The 13,671-nt window shown below is 45.6% G+C and overlaps 1 protein-coding gene across 4 annotated transcripts in view; it reads left to right on the forward strand.

Annotated features, from left to right (window-relative positions):
- Positions 1–13,671, forward strand: part of NPAS2 (neuronal PAS domain protein 2) — a 181,032-nt gene that overhangs the window by 80,237 nt on the left and 87,124 nt on the right. The window contains exons 1-2 of one of the 4 annotated variants that reach the window (XM_017847802.1): positions 3,182–3,584; positions 7,026–7,079. In XM_017847802.1, coding sequence (XP_017703291.1) covers positions 3,565–3,584; positions 7,026–7,079 — 74 coding nt within the window. In that variant the 5' untranslated portion in view covers positions 3,182–3,564. Of the gene's footprint in view, positions 1–3,181; positions 3,585–7,025; positions 7,080–13,671 lie in introns of those variants that run through there. The other 3 variants (XM_017847803.1, XM_017847800.1, XM_017847801.1) reach the window with 3 other exon arrangements.

Below are 13,671 nucleotides of genomic sequence, written 5' to 3' on the forward strand. Positions count from 1 at the left end.
TTTTTTTTTTTTGAGGGACAGGGTTTCATGCTGTTGTTTAGGCTGGTGCTCACTGTAACCTTGAACTCCAGGCTCAAGCAGTGTTCTTGCCTCATCCTCCCAAATAGGTAGGACCACAAGTATGCACCACCATGACCAGCTAATTTTTACTTTTTTGTAGAGACGGGATCTTGCTATGTTGCCCAGGCAACTCCTGGCCTCAAGCAATCCTCCTGCCCCAACCTCCCAAAGCAATGATATTACAGGCATGAGGCGCTGCACTCAGCTGCATCAGGTATTTCTATAGAAATTGACAAGCTAATTCTAAAATTTATGTGGCTGTGCAAAGACCTAGAATGGCCAAGGCAAACTTGAATAAGAACAAAGTTGGAAGGCCGACCCTACATTTATGTCAGTAATGACTGCACAACTTTAGGAGTTAAGATAATGTGGTACTGGCATAACAATAGACAAAGGGTGTGGTGGAATTGGGAAACATAGAATAAGTTTGTTTAAACAACAGAGCAGTTATATTTTCAAATGAAATGCTCGATATGTTTCCAGATGAAGGGCCTCTAAATGTAAAGCAATGGCTGCAATTGCTAATCTGAAAAAAGGTTCAATCATTATTTATCTAAGTCCAAAAGTACAGGGAAAATCATGTAAATTTTTCAGCTTAATAATTGAATCTACCACTTTAAATTTAGGCATTCTTCACCTAAAAAATAAAAAAGATCTGAAAGTTGAAGGAAAACGCCTTGTACATATTACATGTAAATGTAACTAGCATACATCTTATGAGTGAGTTTATTACCACCTCAGCCAGGTGGCCAAGGCTGGCATCCACAGTGACAAGCCATGTTGACAGCATGATGTGATAAGGGGGACACTTTACTTCCTGGGCCTTCCTCTCAGAAACCTGTATTCTGAGTCTGACTTTGAGAAAAACATCAGACAAACCCAAACTGAAGAACATTCTACAGATACTCCTCAAAATTGTCAAGGCTGCAAAACCAAGGAAAGCCTGAGAAACTCGCAGAGCCAGGGGGAGTCCGAGGAGACATGCTGACAAAGCGTGCTGTGGTGTCCTGGATGGAGTGCTAGAGTGGGAAATGGATGTTACGTAAAAACTGAGGAAATGTGAGCAAGTTTGTCTAAAACTTATGGACTTTTTTTTTTTTTTGAGACAGAGTCTGGCTGTGCCGCCCAGGCTGGAGTGCAGTGGCGTGATCATGGTTTACTGCAACCTCTGCATCTCAGGCTCAAGCGATTCCTGCCTCAGCCTCCCGAGTAGCTGGGATTACAGGCATGCACCCTCACATGGGCTGATTTTTGTACTTTTGGTAGAAACAGGGTTTCACCATGTTTCCCAGGCTGGTTTCAAACTCCTGACCTCAGATGATCCACCCGCCTTGGCTTCCCAAAGTGCTGGGATTACAGGTGTGAGCCACTGGCACCTGGCCTGGACTTTTCTTAATAATAATGTATCAGTATTGGTTCATTAATTGTGACTAATGTGCCATACTAATGTCAAATGTTAGTAACAGGAAACTGGGTGTGGGGATAAGGGGACTTTCTCTACTCTGTTTGCATTTTCTGTAAATCTAAAGTTGTTCTTAAAAATGAAGTTTATTTTTTAGTAAGTTTATCTTATGTGTCTTCACTCCACAGACATCCTGACTCTGTGTCCTGCAGAGTTGAGACACATAGGATAAATGAAGCTAAATATAGTCCATAAATAATGCATATAAGACCACACACTATTTGATGAAAGTGCTAATGCAATTCAACAGGGAAATAAGTGCCTTTTTAACAAACTATTCTGGAGGAACAGGGATGTCCATATTGGGGGCGTGGTAGGGGTGGGAGGTGGTGAATAATGTCTGAGCCCTGTCCAACACATACATAAAATTTAACTTGCAAAGGACTGTGGGTCAAAATGTGAAAGCTAAGTGATGAAGTTTCTAGAGGAAAACATAGGATAATTCATCACAACATTGAGGTGGCACATGTATTTTAGAATACAAAAATCATTAACCATAAAATAAAAAGTTGATAAATTAGACTTTACCAAAATTTAAAACTGCTCATCACAAGACACCATCCAAAAAGCAACCAAGGCCACCCACAGCCTGGGAGAAATGTTCACAATACATATTTTCTGACAAAGTACTTGTACCCAGAAGAGATAAACTTCTATGATCAATATGATGAAGACTAACAGTCCAATTTTTTTTAAGTAGGCAAAAGAATCAGACATCTTACAAAAGAAGATATCTAAATAGCCAGTGAAAAGTGCTCTGCATCATTAGTCATCAGGGAAATGGAAATCCCAATGAGATCTCGTAACGCACCCACGTAAATTACTAAAATTAAGACAATATTAAATGTTAGAATGGAGACACTGGAACTCCTTGTACACTACTAGTGCAAATGTAAAATTGTATACTCACTTTGGAAAACAGCCTGGCAGTTTTTAATAAAGTAAGCATACAGCTACCCTGTGTTCCAAGAATGACACTCCTAGATATACACACCCAAGAGGAATGAGCGCTTATTTCCACAGAGACTTCTATGTGACTTAACACTGGTAATGTTAATGCTGACCAGTAGGTGAAAGTGGTGTCTGCCAACCTTCTTCCCTGTAAAATGTTTTTCTTTTGTAATTAATAAATATCTTGAGAGCGATACTTTGAAACTCTGCAAAATCCTGTTTCTCCCCAAGCTTTTTCCCATTAATTTTAGCATCCATCGGTGGATCTTGCCTGCAACAATGATTACTATGGTATGCTGATGGTGATTTTCTTTTCTTTCTTTTCTTTCCCTTTCTTTCCTCTTTTCTCTTCTCTTTCCTGTCCTCTCCCCTTTCCTCTCCTCTCCTCCCCTCCCCTCCCCTCCCCTCCCCTTCTCTTCTTTTTCCTTTTTGTGGAGAACAGTGTCTCACTATATTGCCCAGGCAGGTCTCAAACTCCTGAGCTCAGGCTATCCTCCCCACTCTCCCTCCCTAAGGGCTGGGATTACAGGCATGAGGCATGATGGCTAGTTTCTATTGCCATTTTTCTTCTGCATTTATTAATTGGAATCTTCTGTAAGAGGAAGCTGTCTCCCTCCCTCCTCCTACCTCCCCATTTGTTTATTTATTTGGGGGCTCTTTGTAAAGGTGTGGGTGGAGAGGAGGGAACCAAGAGGGACAGTGTGGTTACCTGAGGTGGAGAACGATAAAACAAATAAGACCCATGAGTAGTTTGTTGCACAGGCTATAATCAATATGGTTGTCACTTATTTTGTTGCTCAGGTTGTCCTGGGAACCCCTCTCAGCCTCTCTTTTCATCAGGCTCCCGTAATTATTGTTATTGTTGATTATTATTTCTTGTGTGGTCAGTTGCTAGGTGCAGATGCCTGGATTTCAAATTTGAGGGGATGTTACAAAGCTTAAAAAGACTCCTGAGAGTTTGTGTTCTAGGAAAACCCAAGAAACCCAGAACTGGAAGAGCCCCTGAGAGATGAATGTTACCGGGGCGTGTTTCCTTCTCACTTCCCTGAGGCTCCCCTGTGCGGAGGATCCTGCGGACGTGGCTAAAGGAGATGCAGCAGGAGATCAGAGGGTGGGTGGAGAATGAGAGTGAGGTGTTTATTCCCTTGGCTCCCTTCTTGGCCTTTCACTGAAGGCCACCTCCTATGAGACACACTCCTTCCGGGGTTGGGAAATGATTTTCCTCTTGTCCCTTCCCCTTAGAGGTGTTCACGGCTCTGCCGCTCCCCACCTCAGGTAACCACACTGTCCCTCTTTGTTCCCTACTCCCCACCCACACCTCTACAAAGAGCCGCCCCTGTAAATCAACGCTCCTCAGAGGCTCCCACCTGCCGTCTGCTTTCCTACCGGGACCCTGATTCACACACCTCGTGACTGTCTTCGCCACGTAGGACACATGGTTATCTGGGGTAAAAGGCTGTACGGCATCCCTCCATTGTTCACTCTGGGGGTTAATCACCTCAACCATTATGTCTCAGCTCCAAACAAAATCTCTGCTTTCGTTTAAGCTCCTTTTCTGTTTTCTGGCACTCTGTGATCAAAAGAAGAAAAAATAGCTGCTCAAAATCCTTCTCACTGAAAACTGTATGGCTGAGAAGAGTCATTGTCACCCCCAAACTTCTCTGTGATTCCTTCAACCTGATCTCAGAGGATTTCTTTTCTTCCCTTCCATCCTGTTCCTTGTTTGCCTTCAAGCTGTTTCCAGATCCTATTATTCAGTAAAAGGATGACTCTAAAACGCAAGGGAGGTTAGACACCCACGCTCACAGCAGCCGAGGTGGAAGTAGCCCATGTCCATGGACATATGAATGGGCAAGCAAAACACTGCGTTTCCATATGCAATGGGATATCACTCGGCCTTAAAAAGGAAGGAGATTCTGACCCATGCAGTGACATGGATGAACCCTGAGGACATTATGCTGTGTGAAATAAGCCAAATACTGTCTGGTTCCACCTTCATGACAGACCTGGAATGGTCAAATTTATAGAGACAGAAAGTAGAAGGGCAGTTGCCAAGCCTGGAGTGAGTGGGGAATGGGGACTTCTTGTTTAATGGATAGCTTATGCTTTGCAAGGTCAAAGAGATCTAGAATGGATGGTGGCGATGGTTGCAAAACAGTATGAGTGTGCTTAATGCCACTGAGCTGTACACTCAGCAGGGGTTAAGATGGTAAATTTGTGAGGTGGATTTCATCATAATTTTTTAAGTTAAAAAATAACATGGTAGACAGCAGAGGTGACAAAATAGTAAAAATATCAGCATGGAGCCTTTGTGGCAGGTGCAGTGGGAACTCAGCTTAGGGGCCCTCTCACACTGGGTGTAGCTCAGCTGAATGGCTTAGCCAGGGGTCAAGTGAGAGGAGCAGGACAGGGAAATGAGAGGGATGCTGAAGAAGAGGAAGTGGGTGTAGAGCATCCAGGTTTTGTAGATTCAGGAAATGTCTGCAGGATAAACATACAAATCACAGAAGATGTGGTTGATACAGAATAGCTGTTAGTCATTTTTAGATGTTTAGTTTATGACTCAGCAACCCTGGTCATCCAAACAGGATCCCAGGAGCTCAGGAGAGTGGACTGAGGAGCAGCAGCTAACCCTCCTGTGGACAAGCTCTGTCCAGGGGACCCTGGTAAAGAACACAGCGCAGCCGGGGCTTTGGTCAGCCACCATTCTCCTTGGAAGCACAGGCTTGGGGTAGGGCATCATTCGATGAGTTGACATAAAATTTTGAACAGATTCCATCTGGAAAACATTAAGCACAGGCCTGTTTGCAGATGTGTTAATGCTGACTGAACTGTGATACAGGCTTTAACTTCTTCTTTTTTTTTTTTTTTTTTTTTTTTTTTTTTTTTGAGGCGGAGTCTCGCTCTGTCGCCCATACTGGAGTGCAGCGGCGCAATCTCGGCTCACTGCAAGCTCCGCCTCCCGGGTTCACGCCATTCTCCTGCCTCAGCCTCCCAAGTAGCTGGGACTACAGGCGCCCACCACCTCGTCCGGCTAGTTTTTTTTTTTTTTATTTTAGTAGAGACGGGGTTTCACCATGTTAGCCAGGATGGTCTCGATCTCCTGACCTCGTGATCCGCCCGTCTCGGCCTCCCAAAGTGCTGGGATTACAGGCTTGAGCCACCGCGCCCGGCCACAGGCTTTAACTTCTAAGCAGCATTTCTTGCTAGTCCATGGTGGAATATGCCTGCTGTTGAGTGCATGGGCATTTTGTAAACAGGGGCTGTGGCTGCAGAATTCATCTTTGCTTTGGCTCAGACCCATGTTTGTGTGTGTAGGTGACCAAAATCACAAAACTCAATGAGCTCAGAGAAAGATTGATTGACTCCATTGAAAACTTTTATCTGAAACTTCACATTTCAAGAGTAATTGGTGGTGCATTTGCGAAGTGCTGGTTTGGGAGTTCCGACTGAAGACCCTGTGTGTTGAGCAGAGAAGCGTGTGGGCAATGGTGATTCCGCTTCTCCATGGTCCCCACCTTTACCTCAACCACACTTTGCCCTCCCAGCCACCGCAGCCTTCAGCCTCCCACAGCTGGCATTGACCTCATGAGCACCCTGAGAATGGTTCTGCTTGGGGGCGCACCCCAGACAGGTGGGGCTCTGGGAAACGTGTGAATGAAGAAAGGCACCAGGTCAGTGCAGCTCTGAGGGGTGGAGGGAACCCAGGCCTGCATGTGGTATGAGGGGAAGCTGGGTCTGTGGGCCTGAGAAGCGTCAAGCCAGTGGCCTGGGAGAATAGAGGCTCAGGCGGTGAGGAAGAACATTCCTGGATTGTTACTTAATCTTTCACATTTGTGCACCTTCGCTGTCTCAAGGAGAGTAAATGCCCTAAGGGAGGAACTGCGGATGACACTCCTTTGGGGCTGATTCTTCCAGGCCACCTGTCAGAGGAGCTTGTGTGGTTTGAATGGACAGATAAACACTCTCCTTTAGGATGTCATAGGCTACTGGGGTCCTGCAAGCAGGAGTGAACAATGCCCGCTGTGGCGTCACTAATGGATCCCAGGCGGGCGCTGGAAGGTGCGTGTGACCTAAGGCTTGAGAGGAACAGACACTGCTTCACTGAGCAGGTCTGGACAGCAGTTCTCAAAGTGTGGTCTGGAGACCCTTGGTGTCCTTGAGGTCAAGACATTTTTTCAAAATATAATTAACTCGTTGTTTCTCCTTTTAGAAGAGCTCTCCTTGTCTTATGAGTGTACACAACAGGAGTGTTCTGACTCTTCCAGAAGTTACTTGACATCTGGTGACTTCATTGCTCCGATGCCCGATGAAATGGGTGCTTGTGCCTTTAAACATTTCTCAGCTTTAACCCACATACACAGGAGTGCTTCGGAGACCTCAGTCCATTTTGAGAGTGTAAAGGGGTGCCAGGACCAACAAGTTTGAGAACCGCTGGGCTAAGACCGAAATGATGACAACCTGAAAGACTTTTAAGAAAGATCTAGAAGCAGACAGTAATTACCCATTCTTTTTAATTAATTAATTAACTTTTTTTTTTTTTTTTTTGCAGGAAAAACTGCATAGAAAATCTCATGGATGAAGATGAGAAAGACAGAGCCAAGAGGTAAGATGCAGCCGTCCCCCTCCTCAGTAGAGCCCTCTGACCCCCAAGGGTCTACCTGGCAGAGTCTTGCTGGCTTTCACTCTGTGCAGGGGAGGCCATCAGCAAGACAGGCAGCTGCGGGACACACTGTCTCCGTGACATATCGCAGTGCTCCGTGAGAAGCCTTCTAGACAGCTCGCTCAGCCCTGCCCCTCCGTGTGAAATGACACATTGTCTAGGGCTTGCCGAGTGGTCTGGGTTTTTGTCATGCTCCCTTGTACCCCTGTTGACACTGGTCATCCTTCAGGCTTTCTGGTTACTGCTTTTCCAGGACAGACACTGCTTGACAAGGCAGGCTGACTGGAGTCCAGCAGGCCTGGGTTCAAGTCCTAACTCAGTCGCCGGGGCTCTGTCTGGCTTTGGATAATAATCATGATCATTGCCACACGGTGAGCATGCAGTCATCACCCAGCACTGTGCTAAGCACTTTTGTGTACGTAGATTAGCTCAGTTTCCTCAGCTGCAGATTGGAGATGTCATAGACACTTTGCACTGTGGTTGGGTCAACTAGAAATATGAACTTGGCAGCTGGCATGTGAGAGCCCCTGATAACCTGTCTGTGTTGATTCCTTCATTGGACATGTGTTGAATGCCTACTCGATACGCAGTGGAATCCTAACGGTGACATGGAGCGGGTCAGGAACAGTCGAATGTCATCAGTTTCACACGATTCACCTGAGTCAGCAGTCACTATGCCATGCTCTGGGGAAAAAACTGTGACCTCCTCAGTGGCTCACTGCAGGTCATTCGGGTGGAGGCCCAGCCACAGAGCCTCGGGAGCAGGGGACATCCTCTCTGGAGACACCCTTCATTGCAGCCTCACTGGACCAGCCTCCTCGCTGTGATCTCACCCCTTTCTGCCTCTGCCACCACTTGTGTGTGGCAGGGCACTCCGTTCTCTGTGACAGCCTCATGAGCCTGCAGAGCTAAAGGGTTTGCCCACTTCCCTTCACAGAACCCACTACTTGCTTGTCACCTGCAAATGATAGTGCCCCCCGGTACCTCCCAGCTCTGTGGCTGCAGGGTAGCTGTCCTTCCATGTCACCTGGAGAGGCAGCCATGAGAACCACAAATCCCCGGCCACCCCCAGACCTGCCAGACCTGAGCCTGCAAGGCATAGGGGGAGTCTGGATTGTTTTAAACTCCCCCAATATTCCCTTTAAAAAATCAGGGAGCAGAGGAGATGGCCAGAGGTATAGGCAGAACAGCCTTCATCCCAGGAATCTGGGAGATCAGCACTGGGCACTCATAGTACTCTTATCTCTACTTTCGCATGTGTTTGAAAATTTCTGCAATAAAAATTCAAACCAGCATCAGTACAAAGGACTCCCCAGCTAAAGTGACAGGCCCTTCACTTGGCATTGGGACCCAGGTGCTTTGCAAACTGTAGGTCACAAACTACAAGGGTTGCAAAATCCACTTGGGTCCCAGGCAACAAATGAATGGACTAGATCAGACCAGAGTAAGAGTTCCTTCCTCTGGGGTGTTTTGGTTTCCTCCAGCATAGCTATGGACGCAGCACTGGAGACAGATGTGAGCTGCATTCCTGGCCTGCCCTGTGCTAGCTGATGAATTCCAACTGACCCCTCATCCCTCAAAGCCTCTGTTTTCTCACCTGCAACACAAGGGTAATAATGTCTATCCTGCTTTCCTCACTGGTTATTTTGGAAATTAGCTACAAAATACACTGAGTAGCACTTTTTTAAGTATTCCTCGTTACATGTGTGTGAATATGCAGCACACTTTGCAATAGTACATTTACAGGGCCATCTTTTTTGTGCGTGATGGAGTCTCACTCTGTTGCCCAGGCTGGAGTGTAGTGGCATGATCTTGGCTCACTGCAACCTCCCTCTCCTGGGTTCAAGCGCAGGGCATTCTTACTAGAAATGATGGAAAGAACAGCAGTGGTAGCCAGCATTTTCTGGGTGCCCACAGTACTGAGCTAAGTCCTCTTATGTGCATCATCTCATTTTATCTTTTCAACATTCCTTTGAAGTGTGTGTCATTCTTATTCCCATTTTACAGGTGACAAGGCTAAAATTCAACAAGGTTGAGTGCATTGTCAGAGATCAGAAAGTTCCAGGAAGTGGCAGAATGAGAACTTCAATACAGACTTCTTTGATCTTAGACTCTATTCTTATCCCCAGACCACAAGAGGCTCTTCATATAAGACCAAACCCAATCTACCTGGCTGACTAGACAAAGTTGCATTCTAGCGTGACTAAGGAGTCCACAGGAGTTTTACTTTTGCTGTCGTCATCTTTAATATCACCCTCCAAACCCCTCTAGTCTTATCCCTGCCTCTCTCCTGCACCGCTTACCTCTAAATCAGGAAGAGATAAAAATGCATGTTTAGGCTCTACCATACGCAGAAATCAGCAAATATAGACATGCCAAAAAAAATCTGGGCTAAAAGTTCCTAGAAATAAATCAGTTTGTATGCAGTTTCTTTTCATTCATTCCCCTCCCCATTTGCTTTGGGCCATTAGCATACCTCCCCCACCCCAAAACTTCTCTGCTTGGAAATCTTTGCACAGAGACCTGTGTAGTGAGGCTGGGGCCCACACTCCTCCCTTGTCCTCAGATGGGAAAAGGGGTTTAGAACGTTTGGTGGTACCCAGAAATAGCAAGGATGCAGTACCCCTCCTAACACTTGGGAACACACACACACACACACACACACACACACACCCCTAAGATTGTATTCTTTTCAAAGTAGTTTTTATAGCAGTAACATGGGAGGCCCTTCCCCTAATCCCACCTGGAGGCCTGGCATGGATTGTTTTCACTCACCCACTCTTTTTGATGAGATTAGAAATGTTTAGCTTGAGATCAAAACTCTCATTGTCTCCAGAAAACATGCTTTGTGTTAGGCAAGGCTTTCGATGCTTGAGGGAATTCATGGTGTATTTGGGTTGTTTGATCAAGTATTCCAAACAAGGGCACAGTTCCACTTTCTTCCGTGAATTTCCGTGTAAATCCAGACAGTATTAATGGAGTGTCTATTGTGTGTTCAGAACTGAGTGCTCTATTCTTTAGGGAAGATGCAAAAATATAGTCCTTGTACTCAAGAAGAAAACAGCTTGATGGAGAGATATTTGTAATCCCTAGATAATGAAGTTCACTGCTTTTTCTGTGTTCCAGTTATAAGCATGTCTTTCTAATTCTGCTGTGAAAGAGTATTGTAGGGTGTTTGTGTGTGTGTGTGCACGTGCATGTGTGGTCACCCAGGAAGCAGTGTGGGGTAGCAGGAAGTGCACATGGTTAGAATCAGACAGGCCTGGCTTTGACTCTTGCCACTGTTTACTGTCTGTCCTTGGGCAAGTCTCTAAATCTCTCTTAGCCTCAGTTTCTTCTTCTGTCAAGTGGGGTGATAATAGTAGCTACTTATTGCAGAAATTAAATGCAGCTGCATCTAACCTGCTGGCACAGTGCAGTACCCAGTGCTGATAGGGAAAGCTAAAATTTGCAAAGCACTCACAGCCTGCCTGGAGCGTTTTACATGCAGTCATTCTGCAAACCTTACAACACCTCATAAACTAGGTTATTCTTAGCCCCATTTTACAGTTGAGAAGCCTGAGGCTCAGGGATCACACAGCCAGTCGGCGGCAGGCAGGGATTCAAATGCACGCATCTGTTTCTAAAATCTGGGCTCCTAACAGTGTCTATGACATTTTATGCGTCTATGGAAGCCACTCCTTTTGAGTCAACACCTTCCCAAGGGGTAAAGACAGTAAGTTCTGATAGGAATTCTTGCTTTCCAAAGAGAGCAGTTGTCTAACTTTGCAGTATTGGCAAAATCCAGCTTACTCCATTTATTGATGGAAATGAGCACCTGTTGGCTAAGAAGAAACTGCTTCATATTCACCTCTTCCTTTAATCCAGTATTAAATGAGTCCATGACCACCTCTCTCCAGTCAGCTGTGAGGTTGTTTCCGTAGTCCTATACCTTTGGTTGAGAGAGGGAGAGTAGAAGGTGAGTTTATGGCTCTGCTGCCTTTGTTCATGAGAATCAAGAGTGTCAGGCCAGATTTGCTGATTCTTGGGGCTCTTAATAGAGTGGATGCTGGTTCTGAAACATCAGCTAAACAATGTTATGATTCTTTGACCCTAATTCTTAGTCTCAATGTCAATAAAGTGGTTCAGATGAGAGGGAAGAGTTCAAACACAGCAAACAAGAAGCCTACGCATGCCATTTTGCAGAAGCAAATATTTCAGAACGTTTGGTTATTTCTTCTGGTCCCCCAGGGTAGAGGAAAAGGATAGGGTCGTTTAATGACATGGACCAATGAATGGCTGAGACTATCCCATCTGTGTCTGTTAACTAAGTGATGTGGTGAGCAAGTGGATGCTACAGATGAGGATACATAGCATTATCCTGCCCTCAGAGCGCTTTCAGACGAGTTAGAGATGCATTCATGAAACTAAACGTAAAGAAGAAAAAGAAAACACTTTCTGCAGAGTCTGTTTTAGGCCAAGACAGGATGGTGATTGAAATTTGTAAGCTCAACCCTTTCAGCCAGTTGCTCTTTCAGGGAGAGTAATATGGCAAAGAAGAGAGTCTGTTCTTGTTTCATTTGTACCATTTCTTTGGACATAAATTCTGTGGGTCTGAAAGCAAAGCTCTGCCCAGAAAGGCTGTAGCCCCTGTGGAGGACTCCAGCGCTGTGCACGCTTGCAGAGTGCCCCTGCATGCAGGCACAGTGCAGTGAGAACCCCGGGCCCTCAGCATTGGACAGTGGGCTGATGCTCCCAGCTGGAGCCTGTCGTGCTAATTTTGCAGTGATTTCCTTTCGTAGGCTTTGGATAGGGTTTTACTTACATCATCATAAGCTCCCACACGGGGGGAAAAAATGGCAGTAACACATCTCTGAGGCTTCCTCTTTGTTTTGTTTGATGGTTAAGGCAGCAGCAGGCATCGCGAGAATGGCATCGCGAGAATGCGGGAGGTAATAGGACATGCAATTCGTGTATATTACCTTGTAATTTCCAGATGAGTGATTCTGTTCTCAAAACAAAGGGGAAAGTAGAACTGTACTTGCAGGCAGAATGCTAATTCTTCCTGTGGCCCAATAAACGGTGGAATGGAAAAGGGGCCTCCCTCTGCTGGGGGCTTTTGGCTTTTACCCTGCTAGCGTTCTTTGATTGGCTCAGAGGAGTTGTCAGAGAAGCGTGGTGCCTGGCAGGCTTAGAAACTTGGAAATGTCTTTGCTCAAGGAGATCCAGAACCTCTCTGGGGGCATCTGAGGCAAAAGGCAGTTTACTGAAGCCTTTTCAATAATTTCAGTAAATTTTAAATTGAAAAGAGATGATCAGGAATGCACCACTTGAAAATGCTGCCTTTCTTTAGAAAAGGCTAAACGTTTCTTTTTAGAATTTTGGTGACAACTTCCTAACTATCATGTTCCAATTAAACGGTGCCTGTGTTACCGTTAACTAAGAGTCACTATGAAATTAGGCCAGCTTCCCATTTGGGCCCAGACACTTTCTGCTAACTGTGGTTAAGAGTAAAGCTGTTCTGTTGCTTCTCGGGAGAATAGACAGCCTCAGCTGCTCTCAGTCACCCCCAGACGCTTTGCTAAGTCTCTGCAATAGTTCCCCAAGTTCTCCATGAGATGAGGATGGCATCAGCCCACCCTGCTGGGTTGACTTTTCTCCCCACACAGCCAGATGACATCTTTTTTTTTTTTTCTTTTGAGACAGAGACTGTCACTCTGTTGCCCAGGCTGGAGTGCAATGGTGTGATCTCGGCTCACTGCAACCTCTGCCTCCTGGGTTCAAGTGATTCTCCTGCCACAGCCTCCCAAGTAGTTGGGATTACAGGCACCCACCACCATGTCTGGCTAATTTTGTATTTTAGTAGAGTTGGGTTTCACCATGTTGGCCAGGCTGGTCTTTGAACTCCTGACCTCAAGTGATCCACCTGCCTCAGCCTCCCAAAATGTTGGGATTACAGGCGTGAGCCACCATGCCCAGCCTCATGTCTTCTTACACCAAACTTCTTGAGATTCTGAGCCCAGTGATGCCTCCAAACCCCGTGGCCTCAGTGTGCAGGGATGCTGCCTGGGTTATGGAAGTGAGGAGTTGTGCACCTGTCTCCAGGCTCTAAGCCTGGGCCCAGGAGGGGGACTACACTGACCTTAGATGGAGCTTGTTTTATGCCAATGTTACACAAAATATATTCTGGAGAATATTAATCCCAGGAAATGACCCCAAAGTAATCGTGGAGTGTATGTTTACTGTTTCTCCCTTGTGGAGAATTTCAGGGCTTCTCAGCATATTAAAGGTGCGAAGACTGCAATGAGCAAATAACCAAAAATCATTCAATCCTGCATTTAAAAAATTATCTTGAAAAATAAAAAGGTAGCAGCAAGGAAATAACCTCTTCTGGCCATGGTCCTTCCCCTTTCTTCAAGTAATTCTTCATGATTTTCCACAGAAGACCCATTGACCGACACTGTCTCAGGCAATAGATATGTCAGCTGTATTCCCATTATAATTTTACATTTTCTTAGACATAAAAAGTTCCAAAACAACATTTGAAAAATTCTGA

This window comes from Rhinopithecus bieti, unplaced genomic scaffold (assembly GCF_001698545.2).
Source record: "Rhinopithecus bieti isolate Rb0 unplaced genomic scaffold, ASM169854v2 scaffold_28016, whole genome shotgun sequence".
Taxonomy (NCBI): Eukaryota; Metazoa; Chordata; class Mammalia; order Primates; family Cercopithecidae; genus Rhinopithecus; species Rhinopithecus bieti.